The following is a 27717-nucleotide window of genomic DNA, read 5'->3' as shown; positions in this document are numbered from 1 at the left end:
CTGTTTGCCGTTAAATAATTCAGGAAAAAGAAGAATGGATATGTAGGATAGGCGGGGTAGGTAGACGGGAAAGAGATGAGCGAAAGAGAAATGAGTGGAAAGAGTGAGAGAATAATTATCGTGTCTTTTACTTCGGATTCTGAGTGCATCTCTGAGGAAACGAGCCACGTCACATCCGGATAGATCGAGACGCAGTCGAGTTACACTTTTCTCTCTCTCTCTCTCTCTCTCTCTCTCTCTCTCTCTCAAGCGGGATGACGCCTCCTCCCGTTTCAATTTGCATAATCCTGAGTCAACGAGCCCGATGCTACTCCTACGGGGATACAAACATTGTACGACTCGATGCGTGAATCGAGTTCTCACAACGTTACGAAAGGAAGGATATTTTAAAATTTTGCCCAAAATATATTATCCAACAACACCACGCAATCGTAACGTAAAGGATAGTACCATCAACCAAATCGCTTCTAATATCTCGTACAGTTGCAGCTTTATAGATCAGAACGACAAATTTGATTTGTCATCGTATGGTCATCGCTTATCTCTTATTTGTATAATTGTATAATCGCGATGCTTTCGCTTTAATTCGACAAGGTAAAATCTTGACAAAAGTTGGAGTCGACTTTTTCAATTTTCACACCATCAACAAAACATTTGACAAACAAGCAAGATATTTGATTGGATGATACACTCACCATTTGCTGGGCACTTTTCGGCTTTCGGTTCACGTCGATCACCTTTTGATTGGCTGTAATAAAAGAAAAAGAAGAGAGAGAGAGAGAGAGAGAGAGAGAGAGAGAGAACGAGGAAAGGATCGATTTAGTATTAAAATTCCTCTTATGTATAGTCGTACAGTCGTGATGAATGCACGTCGCCGTCGAATCGCGACGAATCGCACATGACGCGCTCGCGTGCGGCACGTGATTGTCGTACTCTGTGCGCTAATGACTTTACTGTGCCGATTTATGTGTTATGAATAACTGTTCAATGCCATAAACGATTCGGCGGTTACTGTTAGCCGACCGAACAGTGTTTTGCAGCTTTATCTATCATGGTGTTTGTCGACGCGTTTGTGATCGGTCTTCTTACGCGGCGTCTTCTAGTTTTTTATTAATAGAATTTGAAAGCGCACTTTACTATTATTTCTACGAACGTGCGCGCGCAAAAAATTTCTCTTTTCATACAAATAATATTCATCTTGTCAAAAACAAAAGAGAAGAACAAGAGAATACTTACTGACAGCCTCCACTAAATCTGCCAAGAGCACTCCGTCGCAGAGATCAGCCTGCAAATCGATCACTCTTCTCTTGCTACCTCCTCGCTCCAAGTAATAATTTGCCCAATCCGTGTAAATCTGAAATCACAAGTAAGCATGTCTGTTCTGTATTATTGAGTATATTTGTCATGTCGCAGTTGCAGCTAAGTTGATTAGTCGTACGCTAATAGCAATGGCTAAATTGTTTGCCAATTATCATTTCTCATGTATCATCGAAGCTACACGCGAGAGTTTTACGTCTTCAGCGATATAATATGCCTCCTTTATTGCACCTTTATTACAATTACAGCATTACAAATCTCAATTGTTGCATTATCAATTACGACGCAAATCTCGGCCGGTCCACGATTACGGCAAAATTCTTTTATAGTCGTAGTTTCAATTAGAATTTCAATTGGCGCGTCGCTGATGCCGTCGATGCCGACCTCGATCGTTGTGTGTCACTGCACCGAAGGATATGCTGACGCTCGCGACACCGATGCCGATGATGAAATTGAAACAGTAACAGTAACTGACCGCGAGATCCCTTAGCGTTTTTTTCTGCTTTTTCCTTCATTTTCTTCGGGTCTTCCGCTATTGTTCCGTTTTCGCCCTTTTCGCGGAAACAACCCGACGCGATGCATCCATTTGCATTTCTATCGGACGACCCATACGTCATCGCGTTATCTCTATATAGCTGCTGTATTTGCAACGGTGAAGTGCAACAACGGCAGGTACACTTACGTTTATTAACGTCACTAGGATAATCGAGGTGTTCGACTCCCTGTGCGCGCACATTCATCTCCCCTCTCTCGTTCACTTTTTCAGCCGATATTTTATTGCATGCACAGGTGCATGACTGTCAAGGTCTTGTCGCCGCGAATATTTCACATTTATTTGTTGAATATTTCAAACGTGGCCAAGAGAGGAGAGGGGTGCTCGAACAAATTTATCAGCGTGAAACTGATCAAATTGGAATTATTTCAGATATTTATACTTTATCGAGTGCATTTCAAATTGAGCTCGCTCCGCCGTTAATTATTCTGCGCATTTTCATCGTTGCAAATTGTATGTTAATTTTAACGATTGTTCCGGCAATGGAACCTCTCTCTCCTCCTCTCTCTCTCTCTCTCTCTCTCTCTCTCTCTCTCTCTCTCTCTCTCTCTCTCTCTCTCTCTCTCTCTCTCCCTCCCTCTCTCCCTCCCTCTCTCTCTCTCTCTCTCTCTCTCTCTCTCTCTCTCTCTCTCTCTCTCTCTCTATCCATATCCTTTGCATTGTTTATATTTATAATGTGATACTCTTTAGAGAGATAATGTGATACTCTTTAGAGAGGGCGAGAGAAGAAAGAGAGAAAGAGAGGGAGATTTCTTGACAATTAAAGTTTCAGCGTATATCAAACGTTGATCACTAAAGTAAAGTGTAACTAGCAATAATATAGACTGCTATTTTACTTCACACAATTCACACACACACACACACACATCTTAATTGTGCATTTATTCCGATTGATCAGACATTTTGACTAGATATTTTTCTTTATTCACGTGTGTCTATAAGAGAGCATCGACTGACATAAATCAGGCGCGGAAGCATGAATTGTCCTGGCGCGCTTACCGCGCTGGCTGAACGCCAGGCTTTTCAGCGTGAGCGAGCGAGCGAGCGAGCGCGACTCTCCAAAGTCCCCAAAGAGGCGCGCTCGCAAGGGCGATGGAAAGCACAAGGGGAGACAAGCGTGGTCCAGAAGACCAGAAGGGACAAGGGGAGCTGAAACGAGAGGGACAGAGGAGAGGAGAGGAGAAGAGAGAGTTAGTCATCGCGTACTATTTTTGAGCGCGCAAAGAGAGAAGCGAAGCAAAGGGACGTGGGAGCTTCCTTCGTGATTTCGGGTCGCCATTATTACGGCGACCACGCGGGGTCGCTTCGCCGAACCTTTTCCTGCTTTTCCCGCGAGATCCCGCCGCTTTCTCGGGATATCATTCGACCAAGAACGTTTGTTAAAAAGACCCTTCGAGATGGGGATATCGCAAAGTGTAGATGTTGTTAGAAATTGACAATCGAGGAAGAGAGGAAGAGAGGAGGAGGAGGAGATGGAGGGGAGAGAAAGAGAGAGAGAGAGAGAGAGAGAGAGAGAGAGAGAGAGAGAGAGAGAGATTATACATAGTGTATATGTAGCTGCAAAGCCGATATTCGACACGTCTATAGCTACGTATGAGAGAAATTACCTGCACGATATTACGAGTGGAATCGGCCTTAATATCGTCGACAGATCCGCGTACCGATCTTGGCGCTCTGATACAAGCCATGACACCGTCGAGTGCGCCAACTTTCCTTCCTCGTCGATTATCCTTCACGACCAGCTGCGATTGCACTATGCACTTTGCACTCGACCTGAATGTGACGCATTAGATCGTTCGTATTGCGCTCGCACTATCCGCGCTTAATCAACATCATCATTGACTTCACTTTAAATTCTTAGCCATTTCGAAGAAAATCGTCGTCGACGCGTAATCACTGCAGTTTCTGACGTTTGAACGAAAAATATGTTTTGTCGTTCGTGTTATAATATATATCGGGGGAAGAGGGCGGAAGGGGGAGGGGATATAATATATCAAATGAAGAAGGCACTGCGATCTAGAAAATAGTTGATAAACGGTGCCCGATCAAACTCGTTGACACTTTACCTTATCTCACGAGCAAAATTGTCTGATCAAGATTATCTCTTATTTATATCAATATACTCTCTTCCCTCTTTTCTCTCTCCCTCCCTCCCTCCCTACTACCCTCTCCCTCTCTCTCTCTCTCTCTCTCTCTCTCTCTCTCTCTCTCTCTCTCTCTCTCTCTCTCTCTCCCTCTTGTCCCTTCTCTTCTCATCAATCCTCTCTCCTTGGGAAGGCACTGATAAAAAGAGAAAATTTAAAAAATGAGGACTCACACCCGTGGTCCATTATCAATGTATCGTTGATACAATCTGCATCTGTATCTCTGCACGACCCTTCGTTCTCACAATCTTCTTTCGAGCGTCGAAAGCGGAGGGAAGAGACGGGGTAATGAAGGGGAGAAGGAGCAGGAGACGAAAGAGCTGATCGTGTCAATCGTTCAATTATTCAATTCTCTCTCTCTCTCTCTCTCTCTCTCTCTCTCTCTCTCCCTTCCTCTCTTTCTCCCCAAGACGATCCCGCGACACGACGCGTCGCATCGCGACGTATCGCAAGGCACTGGAAACGGAACGTGGCGTCTCAACGCCACGACGCACCGGACGTAACTGAATACGCGCGTCGCGCACGTTTCTCTATTCGTAGGTACACGCTCGCGCCTTCTCCTCCTTTTCATCTCTCCCTTCTTTATCCTCTCTTTCTTCTCCTTCTTCTCTTTTGCCACCTCCTTTCGTTGCTTTTCTCTCTAAAAGCTCACCGTGTAGAATACCAACGAATCGCACGCTTGCGTCAAAAGTGACGCAACTCTGCGACTTGACATTTTTCAAACAATCATGAAAGATTGTGGGAAAGTTTACTGCAAACTTTTCGATAGTATGAATAACGGATGTTTTATATTTTGCAACTATATGTATATGTGCCTTTACATGCCGGTACATGCGGTATACTCAACTTGTACTACGTGTTCAACCATCAATTATCTATCTACCATTGTCTTTCTCAACAACTTCGAATATAAATAATAGTGTATAATTTCAAGTACGAAAAAGTATTTTCTTCATTGTCGCGCGAGTTCATCCTGACGGAAAGCGCTTGATCGAAAATTTCGCTCGACCGATCAAGGGCTAACCAAGGATGACCAGGATTATCAGGAACGCTGTGATGACGCTATCACCGGAAGCGTGACACATCTCAAGATCGCTATTTTAAGATCATCTCTGGTGAAACGTGACGTGACGAGGAAACAACATCGAGATCTGTCGAATCGTAGAACTGGAGCGCGATATTACCAACCATACCGAGAATTTTCCAACTTGACGAGTAGTCAGCAGCTTCGGCCCAACACTGCGACTCATCGTTACGTTTACATTCGTCGTCGTCGGTTAAACGTTGATGTGACTTGAGACTGCGACAGCGACTGCGAAAACGACGAAGGAAGCAGCGAGCACATCTCGATAACTATCAAACTAAATATCGACATTTATAAGAGTTTGTTTGAACTTGAAATTAAGTCCGAGACTCGTTGGCCAAGTATTTGCTCTTGTATTTATTGGGTATAATTAACTTTTCTCCTCTCATTTCTCAATTATACATGCTTCAGCTTCGGTTCTATGTTAGAGTTTGCAATCCAGCAATCTTTTGCCAAAGCGAAAAGGATCGAGGAGAAATTAGAAAGGAGGAAGAAGAAGAAGAAGAAGAAGAAGAAGAAGAAGAAGAAGAAGAAGAAGAAGAAGAAGAGAGGGGAAAGAAGATGGGCTAATAAAAATTGTTAGACGTCCAACGATGTTCCGGGAAGACAATATCTTTCCTCCATGGGCAAAAATAACGCACACAGGGAGGGAGGAGGGATGGAAATAGGAATGGGAGACGGAGCGGCGTTTGACCTAAGGGAGAAAACAGCCACGGCGTGTTCACACACTCGAAATAGAGCACGATGAACAGAGAGCGAAGCTCTCATTCTCGTGCGTGAGTACTCGTCATTTGACGAATTAACGGAATCGAGATAGGCCGTAAACTCATCAGCGACCGATCCCAGATCATCGTCGATTGGACCGTTGCTACGTCGCCGTGACGAGTCGCAGTGACTATCGTCAGTGACATCTCACCTATCGCAGACGCGTTAGGTTAGTTCCTTTTAAACGGCACGATGCAACCTCCGTCGATCCGATCGAAACAAGTTCGATTGAAAACATCCCAACAATTGAAGAGATCGATCAATTGTATCACACAATCACATATCTTCATTCATTTTTAATTCAATCACTAACCTTCCGATCGTATTCATGTCGTCTTGGACATTGTCGATATATGTTTGATTGTCGCCAAGTTTGTAATCTAGATTTCAAGCTTCCTCCTTTTGCTGGCAAACTGAATCAATATTCTGGATTCGTATAACTGCACATTGAATATAATCGAGATTACGTTGTGCATGCTACATGTAAAGAATATAACGTACGAATGCCGATGAAGAAATTATTGCACTATCGCACCTAGGATAGATGAAAAAGGATCGCGGATGTCCAGTCTTATGCCCAGTCTAGCCGCCGTTCTATATATCCCACCATCTCTCTTCCTTCTTTCTTATTCCAGTCGCTGCTAGACTTTGACCACGGACATTACGTTGAATCGTAATGAGCATCGTGACACGTTGATAAGAAGCAGGAATCGGCGGCCGATGGGAAGCCACGTACGCGTCTTTGCTGATCGATATTCGGTTTGGCGCCGATTATCGGCGTGGCCGCTTCGCGCGCGCGCGCGACTAGACGCGTTAAAAGCCGACGCCATGGCCGGCATTACAATTAATGATGCTGCTCGTACGCGGAAGCCGCGCGGAATAGCAATCGATAGCGCACCTGTCGGGAATATGTCGTTTGTCGCTAGTCGTTCGACCGATTACTCACAATCAGGCGAATACCATATTGTTATATTTATCGCTGCTATACTTCCAGCAGAGGAAATACGCGCATGATAATGGTAGTTTAATCAACGATTTCATACGCGGCGGATATTCCAAATGCCAAATGATATTGTAGATAAAGCGCTTCTCATATCTCAGTGAAGAAGACACGTTGAGTTTAATCAAAGTCCAAGTAATGGTAGTATCCAAGTGAGACGGAAAAGAAACAAAATCGTTTCTTTCGTTACAAATGGAAGCGTTTCTCTCTCTCTCTCTCTCTCTTTCTCTCTCTCTCTCTCTCTCCCCCTCTTTCATCTCCGGTTTCCTTTCGCGGCTATGCGCGTTAATGCGAAAATCATCTAGAACTTTAGCCGTGAATTAAAAAGATACCAAATGCCTGTCAAAATTTCGGCAATTAATTCCCGACAGTTTGACTGGCGGCACGCCAGTCCGCCGTTTTTCCGGAGTGGCGATTCGCCTGAAATTCGAGGGGGCGGTCAAAGGACAATAATTGTGCTTCGGCGCGGCGGTAGCTGGCCGACGCAAAGGGGTGCATGAAATTGAATATTGCAGCGGATCTCCCTCGCCGAAACGGCGACACTGAGCTCAAGAGCCGGAAACGAAACCGTTAAAGGACAATAATTAATTCGCTACTGACGCTACCGACAGTGTCTGACGGCTCGTTAGTCACGTAATCCTATCCTTTTTCTTTTTTTCTATCTCGCGTGTTAATGTAACTGGGAGTATGGCCTGACGAGCGAAGAAAAAACAAGAGCAAAAAGATACGCGCGCGCGCGCGCGCGTCATGCTTCTTTTCAAAGAGAAGCGAGCAAATTGCCAGACGAGATTGGCTCTGGCAAATCTTTTTATACGCTTTACTTCATCGCGTCCTTCTAATTGTTGAAATCCTTCTAATCCTTTTTCTCGTTCTTCTCGCCGGAATCGGTCTCATACGGATTCTAATAGAGCTGCATTTTGCAGGCAGGAGCTCCAATAAAGAGAAGCTCTGTTTGAAATTCTAAGCAATTCCTTCGTCGCTTCCGGTGACGAATTCTTGAATTCCGCTTTTCCCTGACAAGAATCAGGAAAGACCAGAGAGAGGCTGCGAGTTGCGAGTAGTATCACGAAGGGGATAGGAAGCGGCAGAGCCGACCGGGCTTTGTCGCATGCGGTCACGATGAGAATCGCTCCGCTCGATCCGGTCCGGACTATCCAACTATGGAACAATCCGACGGTATTAGGCTCGCTTTAACCCACTCCCAAGATATCGAGACTGGCGCGCACGCCAGTCTCTCTCGGATAATGACGGCCGGATGATGAGAAATTACGAAGTCGGAAAATTATCTTGTGCGTCTTATGATCCGACAAGCCGGACAAGCGGTTCGATGTGGATTTTCCTAATTGAATAGAATGTCTTACCGGAGAGTGGTAGTTAGAGAGAAAGACCGCGAGTGGGGGGAGAAGCATTAACGCACGCGCAACACTCGTAATAATTAACGACGAGGAGTAAGGCGTAAGTAAGGTGAGTAGTCGCGTGACTAACCAACGAATGAGAGAGAGAGAGAGAGAGAAACTTGCCGATGCGACTAGCGCACATTAGTGTATGGAGACGCGCGTGCATATATCCCTTTGCTTTCTCGACGGTCATTGCTATCCCTCTTTCCCTCTTTCTTTCGCGGCTTCGCACGCTCGTTACAAACGAGCCGTGTAACCGCGCTTCCTACCCTCTTTTACTCTCTCCGAATGCACGAGTTAACTCGGTATGCTCGGTTGCGTCGAAATCTCCCGCGGTCAATTTTCCGATCGGCAACTCGCGCGCGCGCGCGCGCGCAATTCGTTCGTGTAACGTCCGGGGAATCCGGTTGAATATCCTACGAGACGAGGATCCCGCTGGCAAAGTAGGTGTCGCAAACAAAGGTGTATGCATGTATGCACAAATCAAGATTTATATTCATCTTGCGTTTAATCGCCATTGCACACTGCTCAATTGGCTAATTGGAAATTAGCATGATCGGATGGAAAGAAATAAGTATAAAGGGGGGAGGCTGAAATTCTCCTCATTCGAAAAAGACGCGCTCAGGCGTGGAATTATTATTGAGTGATCTGACGATACAGATCGAACCGGAATGAAACTCGCACGATGGTTGAGAACCGTTGTAACTGAGTTATCATCCCCCCAAGAAGTAGCGCGGAGGATACACTCTCTTCTCTCAGGAGGGTACGTGTCCTGCAGCAAGCCTATGTTCTCACACCCTCTCGAGATTCGAGGAAACCACCCCGTTGTCATGACTACCGAACTCGTGCGAGAACAAAGTTATTTTTACGTCCGCCGATAAGATCCGATTAGCATTGTGCCTTTTTCGCTCTCCCGTTCTCCCCGCCCCCGTCCCCGGAAGAAAGGGGAGAAATTAAAGCGAACATGTGTAAATCTCTCTCTCTCTCTTTCTCTCTCTCTCTCTCTCTCTCTCTCTCTCTCTCTCTCTCTCTCTCTCTCTCTCTCTCTCTTTCTAATTCGCACAGACGCTCCTCCGTGCAAACAAAACACATCGACCAAGGCGGGCAATGATGAATGCGCTTGAACGAGAAATGCGTTTGAATAATTGATTGAGAGCTACGTACGAGCTACGTACTCGCTGAATGAGTGAATGAGACGAGTAACAAAGTTGAGAAAATTATCACTTGATCTGTCTCTTCTCTGTCAGTCCGAGGAATAATGATTATATGATTAATAATAAATAGCATTAGCTCTCGTACACGTGTCTCGCTAGCTGACACTTTGAAGATATCTCCCCTCCCTCCTTCCTCCTCCTTAGCTCACTCGTTGCGGCGCCACGTGGGTTATGTTTTATGAATGAGTCTCACCTATCGCACCTCACACATTGCGCCGACGCGCTCGTGTACGTGCACTCGTGAGAACGTGCGAGAGAGAGAGAGAGAGAGAGAGAGAGAGAGAGAGAGAGAGAGAGAGAGAGAGAGAGAGAGAGAGAGAGAGAGAGAGAGAGAGAGAGAGAGAGAGAGAGTTAAATTTACCTGGCTGCGCGTCGCGCGCGGTGACGCGCGCGATGCAACCGGGCCCAACCCTGCCATTGTCAGTCGCCTCTGTGTGGGCATCTTCTCGCATACGCTAAATGGCCCACACGAGAACCAGCGATCGGGCCAGGCCCTCGACAATCCTTGAGAGAGACTCCGTTCTCGCGGATGCACGTGCGGAACTTTCGCCGGTGGGCTTGTCTCATGCGGAGGATAATCGTTTGTCTCTCCCGTAATTGTGCGTTTTCGATATACGCCTCGTGTATGTGTGTGCGTGTGTTTGAAAATTACCCTAACGAAATTCAACTTTTATATTTTTTACATCGTCGAGTTTGTCCAAATGACAGTTTTAATCGAAACGGTAAAAATCATAACTTTAACCGAACCATTATCCTGCCTCTTGAGACTTTTTTAGCGGAACGATTTACAACGATTTATTCTTCTGATTCTTATTCCAAGAGCAAAGAATTTCGCCCTTTGACGTTCTTTAAGGACGAAATCTGTACGGTAGACGGCGCGTCATTCGCAGAAACGAATTTTACGAATTCAGGCTCCGGTCATAGTGGAATTGCTATAATTTTTTCGGCTCACGTATAGCGCACAGAAGGATAACTCGCGTTCTAACGAGTCTCGGCATTTGATGGGGTCGCTCGATCGCTGACTTGACAGCGGTCTTGCCTTCTCGCAGCATCCTTTTCTCCCGAGGAACCGGAAGACAGAAATATTTTCTACTAATCTCTCGATAAATTGCTCAAGCTATTTGTGTGTAATTAAATTTGTCGTGTCGACAAATTGACAGCCGTGTAAAATACAAGTCGCTGCTAATCTTGCCGAGTGTAATCTCCGAGTGTGTGTCGCAATTATTATTGATAATAATAACACTGTACAGGAGAAGACTCTTGACTGGAGTAACTCGATTTTAAAGAGGAAGAGAAGTTGGGTCTGTTATCGACGTTGAATCGTAATTGCGGTCTCGGCGCAGGGAGCGATTGGTTCGAGCTTCTGTCAGGCGATTCGACATGACTGTTGTCGCGCGAAATGTACAATATGTATTTGCGTGTGATGTGGTATTTCCGCGTGGCATTTGACGTGAATATGGACGTAACGGCGACGTATACTCTGGAAGTGAATATATGTACGGCACATACCGATTATACGACGTTGGTTGTCCTTCTTTGGAATTGATTGAAATTTCCTTTCCAAATCAATCGCATTAAATTTTTCTTGAATTCTTCATCAAATCACAAACGAAATCTCTCTCTCTCTCTCTCTCTCTCTCTCTCTCTCTCTCTCTCTCTCTCTCTCTCTCTCTCTCTCTCTCTCTCTCTCTCTACCAAAATCGTGCTTCTCAAAATTAATGTAAACTGATCTGATGCGAGTTGTACAAACAATTAATCTCGAATTCGTTTTTACACCAATCACATGAAAGAAATTTTTCATCATTCTTTATGACGAGCAATCTGATGCAATTCTGACGATAGTACAGAGACTGAATAGCAAACTGCGAAATAGCAGCGAGAAATTTATTTAGCGGTGGTGCAAAAAACGAGAATCGACAGGGCTTCGAAAAATTCGTTTCTCGTCGTAATCCGAGCCGATATATGTATTTATTTAACATCACCGCGCGTACAACACGCGGACGTATATCTCGATTATTTTTTCAGAATCCTGCACGGCTTGCATCCTGCATGGCCGGATTACGAATATTTGTGTGTTCAGAGCGTAGTTCGTATAGAAGGAGAAATATTTGTATCACGATACGCGATACCGATACGACAACGTATGCCGATAAGAAAAAAAGAATTTCGACGAGTGGATTTTTTCCTACGACTGTTTGCTACGATACTTGCACTCTGTCAGTACACGTGTGTGCTAGACGTTTTTTCTTTATCGCATTAAATATTATAAATTGTTAAATTACAATTTTCAACTTTAATAGCACACGGTATATCGTGTATTCTTCGACGTATCCCGGTAAATCGGTTCCTCTTCTTTGTCTTTCGAATAACGTTCCCAATTTATCGATTAAATATGATGTAATGTCGTCGTACTCGCTTTAGTTTGTACGCATAAAAAACTTAATTAATATATAATAAAAAATTATTACGAGGAAATGTCGTTGACGCCATTTACCAACATTTCGATTCTTCGAAGGAAAGCTGTACGAGTTTGTGACTCAGTCATGATTTCATTAAAGATCTATTTTCCCGGTAAGATGACTCTCGGCGGACGGAGACATACTCTTCGCCTTGGGGTAGGTTCGTCCCTATACGTAGAGTTTCGAAACGGAATACACGCACGCGAAATCTAAATGATTTACCGTGCGTTCGATTGCCAATTTACAGCCCCACGAAAATTGCTCTCGTCAGGGCCCCCGTACGAGTCCTTTTTCGCGTCCCACCCTTCGCATACCCCACTCCCCCCCGAAGTTTCTTTTCGCTTTCGATTCCCTTTCGATCTTCTTGCAAGAAAATCGATACGTATAAAGACATACGGAGCAATTTTCCTAGCAATTTTTGCAAAAACCCGCATCATTTGGTTTTACAACCAGGTTAGCAGCGATGTGTAAAGTGTAAAGTATTGGCGTCTGTTTAATCGTGGCTTCCTCAGGATCCTCACGGATCCGCATGGATCGCTGATCCGTAAATTGCGTGTCGCACGACATACGTGTATCGGGAAAAATTCAGAGTTTTTTCAGTCGAGCCGTGAAAAACAACGTGACAGCGTTGCCGATGATCCTTCTTAACTGTTAACAAAATACTCCCTTTCCCGATTGCGTGACGTCAACGACATCAACTATTTCGCAAACAGAGAAAATAAGGCGTGGAAAAATAAATATCATCGTTTCAAAAACTGTTAATATCGTCATCGTATTTAGATACGAGTTCACAAGATGGAAATTTCCTCCGTGTATGAGTTGAAGAAAAGAGAAAAACAAAAGATTACCGTAAATTGACATTTCCCACACCCTTTTTCCATACTATTAGTAGCATACTTTATCGAAGATGAAATTGCAATTTAGCAAGCAGATATCAATCTGACACACGTCAAATTGAGTGGAATTTCTACAAAAAAAAAAAAAAGAAGAAAGGAAAAAAATTGTTTCCTACAAATGGTGTAAGTTACGATAAAGCGATAAAACGGGATCCTGACGTGTCCGGCAGAGAGGACGGGAAATTAGAGCGCTCATTTCCGAACCGGCGAGCGGTCGTGCCACAAGGCACAATAACGACGTGGATACGTTTGCTTTGTCGAAAGGAGGAGAGCAGGGGCCAATCTGATCCTCTGCGATCCCTTGCGCGCGTGCGAGGGAAGGAAGCAGGTCACCCTCTTTGCCGCTGGAAGATCCGTGTGTTCCTGCGAGGTGAGTATAACCAAAGAACGAGTGACAAGAGGAAACGCAAGCGAATGAAATCTTGAAGACCGTACGCCGTTTAATGGAAAATAATAGAGTCCTATCCAATGCAAACTCAATGAGCAAAATCAACGATCACTTTGATCTAATGGCCTAACGTAATATCTCTGTCCTTGTCCCGTTGTCAAAGGATAATCCTTCGACGATACGTAAGTATAAGGAAAGGGACAGGCATCTCGCATCTTGCTTCGTATATGCTGGTAGTCGACGGCATCCCTCAACGTAAACATCGCACGAGGGTGAGCTTCTTGAAGTTGATCAAAGTGCCTTGACACCCCCGGGCAGCATATTTGATAGGATCCTTCGTAAGGATCGACCCTCTCGCTCCGACGAGAGAAGCCTCGAGAATCGTTTACGAGCGGAACGAAACGCCGCAGGATGGCTTCGTGAGGACGAAGAGGAACACACACACACACACACTGGCCGAATGTTTAATTTTTCATGGACCGACCTGATCTTTCGCTATTTCCGCCAACTATCGCGCAGTTTTAGGGGTCATCCGGGATACTTGGAGATCAATTATACATGATCGCGTGAAAAACTCGGAAATTGATTGTTTTTACAGCTCTCTGCGATATATTTATGATCAATTCTTCAAATTAATTTGCTCCGTGTGCAGGAAACCTTTCTCAGAAAGAGAGAGAGAGAGAGAGAGAGAGAGAGAGAGAGAGGGGATCGTATTTCAAAAGAAATTTAGAGAGAGACGGCATGATTTTTTATTCCGTGCGAACATATCCTCGTTTTACTCAGTCACGTCTCCACTTGCGCATTGTCCCGTATATCGTCGGCTCTGTAATACCACGCGAATGATCGCTTTGCGATTATTTTCGCTCGCGATAGCGACTGCAAGCGAGTCGCCCGCGGCGAAATGAAACAAAACTCGATAGCGTAGCGCCGCAAATTTGCGGCTCGGTTTCCGAAATTAGCTCGACCGAGGGCGTAGGAAAATCGGCTCGCCTCGGGCGATGACGGGATCCGACATGAGAGGGAGGGTATTATTACGGGGACCTTACGGGGAGAGAGAGAGAGAGAGAGAGAGAGAGAGGGGGGGGGGAGAGAGGGGCAGAGAGAAAGAGAGGGGGAGAGAGAGAGGGGGGGAGAGAGAGGGGGAGAGAGAGGGGGAGAGAGAGGGTGAAACGTTATCGGGACGGAGAAGGACGAATGTCCGCGCGTTAAACGCGCGACGTTTCGTGGCATCGGCCACGCTCGCGGAATTGCTTCCGTTTTTCGATTAATTCGAGAAGGTGAACGTGCGAGAGAGTGCCACTGACAGTTCATTTCGAGACTCACGTCCCGGTGTATTTGATAGGACGATGCGAATTCGCATTCGCCGACAATTTCCAAATGAGAAGTAATTCAGATCGGCTGACACAAGTTTTTCGGCTGGCCTGAGACTTTTGTCCAAAGAGATAGAAAAGAGGAGAAAAGAGAAAAAAGTGAGAGGAACACACACCAAGAGATCGCGATTGAAATTTCTCCGGCTCGTTATCTCACGCCAATTGACCGTTTGAGCAGTAGTTGATTTAACGCGGTCAATGTCAGGCGAAATACGTATAATTCGACTTGCTTTTCTAGCTGTGCTCGTTCTCATTTAACGCGTTATCAACGTGCGATCGGAAGGGCGGGGATTCGCTCGTGATCCAAGGACTAATAAGGTAAGTAACGATAGCTCGACTGGCGCGATATGGCGTGATTGCAAACTACCTGCTGCGTGCTTTTTCCACGATGCTGCCACTGATAAAAGTGATCGGCGTTCAACGACCATCCGGGTGCAAAGCTGAAACACTGCTCCGGTATTCGCGTCAACTGCGAGCCACCGATTGATGCGACCGCACCGACCTGCTGACACAGCGGATGCGGAAGTTCCGTATAAACGCCCCACTTGCCTCCCGACGGGCTGCACCAGCCCATGCTTGTGCAGCCCGCGCGCTTCTCCTCCAGCTGAGAGACGGTCACATCCTGACTGCGGTATCGTGCGTGCGATAACTCCTTCTCCAGAGTGTACAACGTCTCGAATTCGAGAAAGGACATGCCAGGCTCGATGTCGACATTTGTCGTTGTCATCGAGGACAAGGCCTTAAGTCCTAAGCCCATCTCGTCGTGGAGCGAGTCACCATTCAAGGACGACAGGAGTCTCCTTGGCGAACGTTTCGGGCTATGATGTGCTTGCTGCTGTTGCTGCTGCTGCTGCTGCTGCTGCTGCTGCTGCTGCTGCTGCTGCTGCTGATCTTCGCTGTGTCTCCTCGGCGATCTTCGGTCGCCGGAGATTCTTCGAGCCGACATGGACGGAGACTCGGCGGCTTCTAGCGGCGGTCTCTTGCTCGTATTTCCGATTAAAGAGGGTACCAACGATCGCGCAGGTGTCAGCCGACAGATCCTGCTCTTCGGCTTGGCTCCGTTGTCGCCTCGAGGATAGGCCGCGGATGTCTTGAAAGCCGACATTGTGTCTCTTTCATCTTTCGAGGTGCTCTTCGAGATCGCGATTCGTTGAGCCAAATTACGAGAGCGATCCCGGAACAATGGGTGGATCGCGAGTCGATGACTTCACGGGCTTCACGGGCCGATTAGACTGATCTTAAATCTCGATTTTTGCTTGGTCGAAAATTGCTTGGTCATTCGATGACGAATTCACTTGGAGAATTACATTGTGATTATGCCTGCTGGATGTGTGCTGCTCGGCTGAGACAAATTTCACTCTCAGTGATTTCACACCATGAACAGGTTATGTCACACGCTGAACAAGGAGTCTTTGCTTATTTGCTTATTTGTCCGATTAATTGTTCCCAGAGCAATACACTAGGATGCGATTGTCGTCTGACTCTTTTCGCCAAATCAATACAAATTTGCTCGCAACACGGCGACGAGTACTTGTATTTTGTACTTTGTACTTTAATCGTACAAAATGCAGCTTTCGCTAGAGAATAGAACATGGCTATTTTTTAAAAAAGGACACGCGTATTATCAAGACGGACGTCGAAGAAAATGCCGAATCGGCATTTCAATCACAATCATACCTGTCGACCAATCCACTTGGCGAATTCATATGTCAATGTCAAAATGAAATTTCCACAAACAATTTCGTTCGATATTAATAAGCGACCTCCGCTGGTACGGCAATCGAAAGGAGGAAATGTTACGAAACGGCGTCGGACAAGCTGATCACGCGAGCGCACCCCTGCAAGGATCTTCGGCAGGACTGACGGTTCGGTCCGCGTCGCGTCGCGTCGCGTCGCAGGACGACGCGAGGCGCCACGACGACGAGTGTGCGCGCGCCCGCGCCCGCGCCCGCGCACATTGCGACCGCGCGTTGGGTAAAACCCTCACTTCACCACCTGAATTTCCCATTGCTCGCGATGCGACGCGACGCGACGCGACGCGCAGAAAAATGTATGTAACATTTCACGTCGTCTCAGCGTCACACATTTTCCCCTGTATTTACATTCCAGTACCAATATAAACCATCGCGAAATTTATTGAACTTGATTGAACGAGCGAGCGACCTTTCTATTATTGTCATTCATTATTGTTACTTTCTCCGTCATCATCGATAGGATTGATCGCGTTGATACTGACGCGAGAGGAAGGTAGTAGCAGAGGTACGTAGTTCATGCGCCGGATGAAAGTCACCGTCCCGACATGTGTACACACGGGGTGAATATTATAAAAGCGGCAGCGTGATGAAGAGAGGAGAAGGCACAACAAGGCTACCACCCTTCGAAAAAGCAATCTCTCTCTCTCTCTCTCTCTCTCTCTCTCTCTCTCTCTCTCTCTCTCTCGATACACTGTGACGTGTGCCAGCACAATATCCTCTCTCCCTCTTCCTCGTCCACACTGCTTCAGTGTATACCCCTCTCAATTTCTCTATATAGGTGACGAATCTACATATTTATGGCGAGTGCTCGGCGCGTTAGAAGACTCTGAACGTATGCCAACTAATAAGTGCTCGCGTCCGTTCTAGTCTTCCGCATTTGGTTGATATCGCGATATACAACGCGAGATTTCAAGTTTATTCAAGGCTAATGTCAACTAATATACCTGCGAAAGCTGGGAGAGTATGAGTGAAGAGTCGCGTGGCGGAAATATCAAACAAATACATTTTTGAGTAATTTTATTGCGCACCGGTTGCGGTAGACTACAACCATTTAATAACTTGCAGGGATGGTGGGGAGGGGGGGGGGGATCTTGGGCCAAGTGCCGTTGTAGCTTCCATTTGTTTCAACGAGCAAAGCTGTCCTATAAAACCGACCGACAGCCCGCTACTGAAAACCGCTACGACTTAAAAAATTCACGAGCAGCTTTGTAATATCGCGCAATGTACAATATCTCTTTATTAGTGTCCAACCAGTCGAGTCGATATTCACACGGAAACACGTACGCGAGCGCAACGCACCACACACAAACGGACAGTCGGCACGCGGCGTGCGGTGCGCGGGGTTGGTTTTGGCTGCCAAAGGGTAGTCGCAATAATTAATAAAGCCGCCGAAGGGCTTAACGCTTCGTGACTCCTCTCTTTCCATTCGCTCTCCGGTCTTCCCGTCGACTTACTTTTCCGTTTCTACGATTTCAATATAATAATGTCGCGCAGTCAGGCCCCGCGGCTTAGAGCCGCTCTCTGTCTGGGTCAGAGGTTCTCACTCGACGACTCTCTGTCGTCCTGTCGCAACATTTTACCAAGATGATACAGCGAAAGATGCTCATGCATCAAGAGGAAAAAGGGGGTAGGGGGACGGAGGCGGGGAAGAGAAAGAAAAGGAATATGGGGGAATATTGAACATCTCTGTGCCACATTATGTGTATCTTTGTGTTATTTATGTGTTATACTTTTCGAGAGGGAAACGACCGTTTTTTCAAGATATAGTTTCTGGAAAATTTTCGCCGCGCGAAACTTGTCTCAGTGAAACCAAAACAAAAGTCGTGCGTATCGTTTATTTCCTCCTTCTTTTTTCGTTTCCGCAAAGCGGAAGTGGAAGATCGATTTAGCATGTGACACGAATCCAGATGTGATAGGAGAGCCGCGGCCCGGCAGAGAAGAGCCGCATTCGCGAAATCTATCCAAGTCGCGAAGGGTGACTTCTGCGGGAAGTGTTATTGCTGTGTCACTGGCTTCGGGATTATCGCGAATCATTTTGCTCGTGTGAAAGTATGAAGCTTGGGCATTATATAGCAAAAGATCCTACCGTTGTTGTAAAGATTGAGAATCTGGGACCTGGGACACGAAATTACTCGTGACAAAGTGGTTCGCGCTTTCCGCAAAAGGATTAACCAAAAGTACAAAATAACACTGTTCCGTGCACTGTTTCGTGTGGGAAAGTCACGATAACACATCCATGCTTATTTTTCAGCTTGTGCGCGCGCGCGCGCGCGCGAGTGACGCAAATACGCATATATAGCGTAATATCTGATCTAGCGTAAGCGTATATGTATTTAATGCAAAAGTGAAAACTCACCGGCCCTTAGTTTTTCATATCTGAGGTATCGGATTTAATGCAATATCACACACAGTTCGGCCGAATGTATGCATGCAGTGTTGCGCAAGAATCAGACGCGCAGCGTACCGACGCAGCTGGGCCGTATTGAAGCTGCGTCAAGCTGAGTTAGTTTGACCGCACGTTCTGCAAACGTTTATCTCTATTATCAGCGATCACGCTGATTCAGTTACGTCCGCCAGGCGAGCCAACCAGGAGACCTTACGGTCTCCGTCCGTATTGATCGCGCATTGAATTATAATGACTGAATTTGTGGACGAATTCATCGTCTTCTTGTGTAATAACGGCAGAAGGGCAAATATCACTCTGCCGAGAGGGAGAGAAGAGTTGTCTGAGAAGAGGGTGTCTGTCGAGAGTCGAGAGGTGTGAGTGCGAGTGCGAGTGCGCGCGCGCGCGCGAAACGGAATTCTGAATGAACGACGACACGACCGACGCACAGCACACGCAGAGCGCCACGCGCATGCCTGCGCACGAGGGTAAACGCAATTCCTCCGTATCACGTGCTCGCGTACCCATGGGGTTTGTGTCTTGCGCTCGCCCGCCCGCCCGTCCGCCCGTCACGCGTCCGTGCGGACGTGACTCATAAGATTTATAGCCTTCTCGTCGTCGGGCCAGACCACGCCAGAGACCTCGCCAAGGATCCCGCGGAACGGACCCGCGGGTCGCTCTTCAACACGCAAGATTCATTCGACGACATCTCATTCCAGAGCCTTGGACCAGTGGAACCAGTGGAATTTCGCTGCTCGAGCTCACGAAACTTTTACACGTTCGTAAACATTTTAATTTTTCGACGCGACATTTCGTCCTAATTCCGTTCGAATTCTCCTCCAAATTACCTCGGCCTGGCGCTTCTCGCCAAGACAGCTCGGCGGTTTCCCCAACTGCGATCGAATAGACAGACGGAACGCCGACTCGTGATACTCGTGACTGTCCGGCGACAGAGGCGATTCCGGCGATGATCCTGGCGAGCCTAGGCCGGAGCTCCTGCTGTCGCTAATCTTGACAACATCCCCGGTGGTGTCCTTACCTCCGAGGAGGATCGGTGGATCCGGCTGAGGTGATAGCGGTGATAACGGTGACCCGAAGCCAGAACTTTCCGAACTCGAGTTTACCAAGCCGTGAGTCCCGGACAATTTTCTCATCTTCAGTCTGGGAATTAAACTTCTGGACTCGCCGTGCGTGCGGATCTTGCTCGTCCGACAAACGACGGACTTACGTTCGCCGCAGGACAACATGAGACCTTTGGAGCCTCCCCTCGTGCCTTCTCCCGGGACCTCTGCCGGTCCCGGTGCCGGCAGTGTCGTCTCGCCGGGTTGATCGTTCTGGCCGGTGATCGGTGTGTCATCCCTCTTACGCGCGCGGCACGATGCGAATCCAAGACGATTCGCCGCGTACTGCCTATTGTTCATAACAGCGACGCTCTCCCTCGTTCCCTTCCCGGGGACATTGTTTGCGATCGAATCGTGCTGGCGGTTGGCTCTCGATCCCGCCTGCGCCCGCGCCGTCTCCAGCAACCTCGAGCCGCGATACTCGGCGTTCAGTGACGCCGGACGTCGTTTCACCGTCCCGGTCTCGTGGCTGGGAGAATCCCAGTCCACGTGGAAGGTTCTTCGTTTCGCGGACATTAGGAACTTTCCTTCCGATCGACTCGAGTCAATCGATCGATATCGCATTATCAATCAACAGTGTGTGTCTACTACATCTCCCCTCTAATCGTTTTCGTCGTTTCATCTGTGTTACTCGTGTCCAATTCCAACATTTCGCGGCTATTTTCTCCCGCTTTGACGCACACCTACATTTGCACATCTACATTATCTACATTGCTACATTACAAATCTCTCCGAGAAGTTCTTCAACAAGCGGAAGACGTTCGTGTCGCTTTGCACGCGCGCTTTGTCTGCTTAACGCTTAACAGCACCACGGTATAACACCATTTTCACTTTTTCCGCGACTCTCGTCAGGTATGTTTTGACAAAGATAATACGAGATTCATACGAGATGAGATTAACGATTACGACCGTGCGATCCGAAGCCATCTTTCGAAATAGGTAAGAAATTCGCGCGCGCGCGCGCTCGCGCGCCAAAGGAAGTGACGAAATGTCGGCCGGGCGATAAGCGTATTTTCGGGTTTCTGCACCCGGACAATGAATGCACTTGCTAAGGTTGCCTGAGGCAAACTGAAGCCACCCCTGAGTGAGCATCCACCCTTGGGCGGATCCTCCGAGAAGCGACGCGTGCATGTGTATGTACATACAGGGTGGCATCTCTCGGCATCTACGCCGAGACAACCCCACATAGCCGTATCATAGCCGCGGGGCCGAAAACTAATTACATTCGGCTACGGAGTAGTGGTGTATGATCGCACCATATTGCGACGAGTGTCGCATCGAGTCCGAGGGACGGACTGCGCTCTCTTATAGTCTCTTATAGTCGCGGCGGCGAAACAGCTCTCATCAGCCGCTCGATCAACCGCTCTCAATCATTGTTTCATCTTTGGATCCCTTAAGCTGACCCTCTCTGAGCACTAGCGGAATTCAGTATTGATTTCTCGGCATTTTTCTAGCTATCAGCTAGATCGATTGATTTCAAAACTTTTTAACAACGCTTTTAAGTCTCCCACATTTTCTTTTTCTCCGTCAGTATCATCGGCATAAACATCTCTCAACGACCTCCTTGTGGTCAAAAGTCTACACATCGTACAATTGCACGAGCGTTATTAGTGCGTTATTTTCGTGCGTGATAATATACCATAGAGACGTCTGTCGTTTCTATGAAACTGCTGCCGCTTTTCACGAATGGTAGATTCTGCCAAAATCTGACATGATCATTGTAACAGCGGACGGGAGAGATATTGGCGGGACGATTGGCACGCTCCTCCCACCCACCCGTTGGACCAACTATTATCACCTCGTGATAAGGCTCGTGCTAATTTTCCATCTCCAATAAATTCTCCTATCTGGCATGCGAAACGCGACTTGATTTGGATTGGAAAGCTTCGCGATACATCATGGCTTTAGACAGCTCGTGTCTCACGTTAACAGCAGACTAACCGTTTTTTTTTCTTTTTTATCACGTAATACACGTAAAAGCCTCTACTTTTACCCGCAAAATTCCCCCCCCCCCCCCGCCCTCCACCTACACACTCGCTGACCTGAGAGTGGCCGCAAGCTAGCGTCACTAACGAACGGGATTTCGCGGCTCGGGGAGCTTACAACTTATAATCCTGGTACATCCCGTTATATATAGGTAGCCCCCAACTCCCCGACTCTACCGAAGATTAAGCCTGCACCCTACCGCGTTGCACGCATTACGGGACTTGCGCGCACGTGTTGTTGCGTCTCTCTCTCTCTCTCTCTCTCTCTCTCTCTCTCTCTTTCTCTCTCTCTCTCTCTCTCTCTCTCTCTCCCATCGAATCAGATTAGGCCCCGAATTGCGCGCGTCATTTAGTCGCGTTTCGTAAATATATATTCGAAAATTATATATACGACACTATGTAATGTATGTTCGACATTAATCTCGTCGTTCTAATTTTCATCGCAAATAGAGTTTGATATTTTACCTCGAAAATTGCAATGATTTCCTCTTAACGAGAATACTTTGAAATGCGAGCAAGTTTTGCGAGCCTCGTAACGAACGGATGCTAGAGATACAAAATTCTGTCAGTTTGTAGATATCTTGCAAACTTATCATGTTTACAGGCCATTCTCTCTCTAGGGCGCGGAGGGGGGAGGGGACTGTGGGGTGACTGTGATATGCACCTGTGTCAAATTATTTATCCTCTCTCCGTGCGTGATAATATATAAAGTTATAATTTAAACGATCAGGAAGAAAGTATTTTTCACAAATTTTACAAAATTTATAATAAATATATATTTCAAAGCGACAAATCTGCGAAATGACAAATTCGCTTCGTGTTCCAATTTTATAAATAATTTAGGGGATTATGCGACAAGATGATTATTTATTATACATAAGTTTCAGTGGAGGTGCCTTTGTAATTACTCGTCGGTTGAACGGAGCTCTTTACCGACCGTAGCGAACTTGTCGATAGACGAGACTCTGCGAGGGTGGCTCACCCCGAGCATGTCACGACGGTACACAACGTATCGAATGGGGCTATTCGCGAGCGAAACACATAACGCACGCAAGAGAAAAAGATTATTGCGATTAAAAGAAAAAAGAAAGGAATAAAGAAAAGAAACGACATGAAAGAATAAATTTTGTACAAAGCTTGTAAGTTCTGCGACGTATTGCACAATCATAAAGAAGAAAATTTTATATTTATAAAAAACAAACAATATGTAGAAAAGCAATATATATTTTGTACAAGATATGTTATATACACGTGTGTATATATATATATATATATATATATATATATATACATATATGTATATATGCTTATAGTTTATAGTTTAAGCGCATTCAAAATATTTCGGCACAATTTTTCTCAAGTATCTTCGTACGCCAAATTTGTGGCTAAAAATCAATGTAGCGATCGCAGGTCACAACTCGAGGGTTATAATCTCGTCGAGAGATGGAGCTGTGGTGTCGTGTATCGGGGGCTGGAAGCGAGGGTGGCGGTGGAGAGGTGCGCGTTAGGACTCCGCTATGGATTTGCCATTAATTCGACTCACCGGAAAACTTTTGTCCCGTGCCATTCGCGAGTTACCTGCGGCTTTGCCGAAAAAAAAGGAGAGCATATAAAAAAAGGAAAAGGAAAAAAGAAAGAAGGACGCTACATCCTGGTCCTGGTATCTGGAGAGATGGCAATGCTCTCGACACAAATGTCCTTGTGGCGACAGTGAATTGTACAGAAACGCGCGATGCGCGATTTACGCTGATCACCTGATGTAAATTTACATGGACCAATCTCTCATTTACGAGTGTAATAATTGTTAGGACGCGCGCTTAAAGAACTAAAGATCGTCTTCTAAACTAAAATACCCCGACTATACATTTCGTTACATGTACTATGTATTATGCTACCTTATCTGCACGTTCATTGTAAATGAACGCTAGATAGAATCTATTGACGAAATTATTTTTCCAGTTGCAAGTTAAACTCTATTTCCTCATAATTTTTTTCATTTCCTCCATCGCGAACAGGTTGGAGAGAGGGATGTATGCATCTAAGAATCATCATCTTCACGAATATATTGTTATTTCTGAGAGATGAAAGAAACGTTTTTCCCACGGAAGAAATCGGCGTCTCGGTGCAACAACTCGGTTGTTTCCTGTCGAAAAGAAAAAGAAGAAAACGGGAACGGGCCTCTTGCGGCGCAGCGGCGGGAAATGATACAACCCCCCCCAACCACGTTTTCACGTTCACGGGGGTGGATTTTCCCACGTGGCCGTTAGATCATGCGCGTCTCGCGCCGGCGAAACTTTTGTCCGGGTGTCGGTGTTTATCGCGGTCGAGCATTACCTTGACTCCTGGAACGACCGTGGAGAGGGAAAACGGGCGAGGACTGCGGGGACGGCGGATCAACGGTGGAAAAGCGAAAGTTGACTTTAAAGTTTCAAGGGGATGCTTTCCTCGTGCTTTCTCCGCTGATTTCACTTTCCATCGAATCGACGTCACGACCAATCTTAGTCTTCTATGAGGCTCAAAAATTGGGCAATCTTTAGACAGCTCATATATACGAGAGAGAGAGAGAGAGAGAGAGAGAGAGAGAGAGAGAGAGAAAAAATTCACTTGATATTCCATGTCAAAGAGTTAATCTTACCTTGGTTCTTACCACGTTCCGAATAGAATTCTTTCCCTTTTTGTTTCTTTTCTTCTACTTTACTTGAAATGTAAAGGTAAATTTGTCGTTTGATAAACTCTCTTTACACTCGGGGGGGATTTATGCCAATTGTATTCGATGACACGATCACAATTTGAACTTATTGCGCATTCCAAAGTATCGCTATTTTAGATTAATATTCAGTATCTTCTCGCGGCAAAGTAATCTTACGTTAGAAGAAAGCCATCCTCTTGGCTCGCACTTGGCTCCTCTTTGGGTGAGTGACGATAGAGAAAATCATATTAAGCTGGAATCCCCTCAAGTTTTCTCGAATTATCCCTTCCGCTTCAGCCTCACGCTCAAACACTTCCGACCGATTAAATGGATAGACATGAGACGGATAGAAGTGAGATATACAAAGTTGAAGATTTCACAGATACGTAGAAAGGTGATGAAAGTTGTGCGCAATAGCGTGAGCACATTATTTGAACGATAAGTATTTATTTAACGTTACAATGCTTTCTATTGTCAATGTTAGTTGGTCGGACAGCGGTGTCAATGTAAGTTTCTTAATTGTATAGTAATCATTGTGAAAGACTTGTTTTTCTTGTGAACGAGAACAGAGTGGAATTTTCCAGAGATGTCGTCAGATTGAAAATGTACGTCGACGTTGCCACGAAGCAAGGAAGCCCGATTAATCTCGCTTGTGTACAGGCGCGCGCGTGTGTGTATGTGTGTGATTTGTCGACGCGGAATATTTAATTCCTCATTTTCTTCGCTTTCGTGTCCTTCCCGGACTCTTCTTACGTCACATAGTATCACGCATATTTTCGCGTCCGTTTGTTCGCTCGCATGCAGACCGCTTTTTGCACGTCACTCGTTACGTATCGCTTAACCGGTTCGATAACGCATAACCGTGTATCCGCGGTCGGCGATAATACGAACCCTCGCCTCGAACAAACACGCGATCTTGATCCTTCCTGATTCGAACGACGAGCTAATTGATTATTCTTCTTTGAGACGAACTTTTTTACAAACGATATAAATCGCGGCAAAAAAGTCATGGCAACTTATTCGTTCACACGCGTGCGCGCGCACAATGTGACCTTAATGTCGGAAGCAATCAATCATTTTCAATGTGCACGATTTCGAGTGTGCTCCGAGTGTGTTCATCTCGGAAATAGGAAATGACCATATGCGCGATCATTAGCACGAGTGTTGATTGATCGAGTATCGAGAGTGGAGCCGGATTATCTTGGTGATTTTGATGAAATGACGTTGATGTTTTGCGAAAATTCGTAGTAAAAACTGGTTTTAACGTGTCGAGAGAACAGGAGAAACAGCTCTTTTCACTTGTAGATTTTTGCAAGGATTGGAAACATTACACATGAGAGATATTCTGTATATACATATATATATATATATATATATATATAAACATATCACTCAATAAGTTCGTAGGATGACATATACCTAAATGGCGCTACTATTGACAAATCCATACGATTTTTAGGAAGTACTAACCTTCAAATGATACGTGTCAAAATTTCATGACAATCGGACGTTTATGTGGTTCACAAGTTACAGTGGTTTTACAGTGACGCACGAGACGTCGACTCGTTTTAGCAAGGCTTCAGTTTCGGCATGGCGCTTCTTCATTGGAGCCAAATCTCTTTCCCTGGAGCTTTCCCTGCCGATTTGACTCTGGAGTGTAGTGATGGATCCATGTTTCATCCATTGTCCACATACCGCATAAAAAAATCCTTTTTATTGCGCTGAAACAGCTCGAAACAGCCCGCTGAATCGTCGACGCGTTGCTAAAACGAGTCGACGTCTCGTGCGTCACTGAAACCACTGTAACTTGTGAACTACATAAACGTCCGATTGTCATGAAATTTTGACACGTATCATTTGAAGGTTAGTACTTCCTAAAAATCATATGGATTTGTCAATGGTAGCGCCATTTATATGTCATCCTACGAACTTATTGGGTGATGTGTTATATATATATATATATATATATATATATTTGGCTTTTTATGATTCATTCTTTCATCATGGGCAAATATATCGTTCATTCCATGATGAAGAGAACGAGAAAGTGACGAATTCAAATTGTCGCTTCCATTAACTAAACATTAGAAACAAGAAAGAAGAGAAAATTTTATCACAACCTGGTCGAAGAGTTTTCTAATCGAGCCACATTATTGAGACGCGCGGTTCTTATCCGCGCGTGCTGGATATCAAATTGTAAGATCATTATCAACTCACACCCTTTATTCTCCAGACGTAACCTTCGCCGCCCATTTGATCTCTCAAAATGGTAATTTTAACCCGCGGGCAACGGATCCGCAGCCTGAATTATCGAACAAACTTTTCGCCCGGCCCGAATCCTGAGATACGCGTATCTCAAATTATTCGCATCTGCATGTAATCCGCGTCCGAATGTAATCATGTGGAATAGATCTTGATTTCGCAAACAAATAAACCAAAGTAACAACAAGATAATACAGTTGAAAGAAAAGCAGCATTAATAATAAAGTCGTATCTTAATCAAAATATCACGGAGAAATGACACGGACGGAGATTGTCGGTTTTGACCGATTGCTTACAGGCAATCGATGGACGCAAACGCGATCAAAATTAATCGCTATCCATCGGTGTCGCCCCCGGGATGCTCCGGAACGGGCTTTAGATCCTGCACAGTTTTTCGCGCCATTCCAGTGATATATTTCTCCAAGTACCGCGTTTTGCGTTCGCACAGCCCGCCGTTCTTCTCCCCTCTCCTACTTCCGTCCCTTAAAGATGCTTAGAGAACTTGAAACAGGCAGTGCCTCGAAACAGCCCGAAGCCAGAGACTGGTGCGCCTACACAGCTGCTGTCACATAAATATCGTGAAACCCCCGAATTCTGGAGGCGCGGAGACTCTGGAGAACTCCCTCGCGTATACTCGCCCCCGGAGCAAAGTTGCAGAAACTCTTCCACCACCGACCGGGCGTCGGTATCGATTCTCAATTCTTAGGGGACGGCAGGGTTAAAGGACGGAAACTTTCGGGGTTACGCGCGTTCTCGTCTTCCTCGAGTGCGAGAGAGAGAAGATGCGTTTTCCGCGGGACGATCCGTCGATCACGATCCGTCGATCACGTTTAGATTTTATTGTTGGGAACGCGGACACATTAAAATCGATAGATATGTAATTTGGACATTTCGAATGCCAACTTTCTGAGATATATATTCTGAGAATAGTTTTAA

At 45.9% G+C, this 27717-nt stretch overlaps 1 protein-coding gene across 4 annotated transcripts in view; it reads right to left on the bottom strand.

The window, feature by feature from the left end:
- The window catches only part of sick (sickie), a 115137-nt gene that overhangs the window by 72787 nt on the left and 14633 nt on the right, over positions 1 to 27717 (bottom strand). The window contains exons 1-3 of one of the 4 annotated variants that reach the window (XM_025301548.1): positions 14955 to 15983; positions 1237 to 1354; positions 696 to 748 (exon numbers count right to left, since the gene is read on the bottom strand). In XM_025301548.1, the coding sequence (XP_025157333.1) occupies positions 696 to 748; positions 1237 to 1354; positions 14955 to 15692 (909 nt within the window). In that variant the 5' untranslated portion in view covers positions 15693 to 15983. Of the gene's footprint in view, positions 1 to 695; positions 749 to 1236; positions 1355 to 3477; positions 3999 to 14954; positions 15984 to 27717 lie in introns of those variants that run through there. The other 3 variants (XM_025301549.1, XM_025301550.1, XM_025301551.1) reach the window with 3 other exon arrangements.

Source organism: Harpegnathos saltator, unplaced genomic scaffold (assembly GCF_003227715.2).
Source record: "Harpegnathos saltator strain DR-91 unplaced genomic scaffold, Hsal_v8.6 scaffold429, whole genome shotgun sequence".
Taxonomy (NCBI): Eukaryota; Metazoa; Arthropoda; class Insecta; order Hymenoptera; family Formicidae; genus Harpegnathos; species Harpegnathos saltator.
The sequence above is the reverse complement of the archived record's forward strand: the minus strand, read 5'-3'. Positions and strand labels throughout refer to the sequence as shown.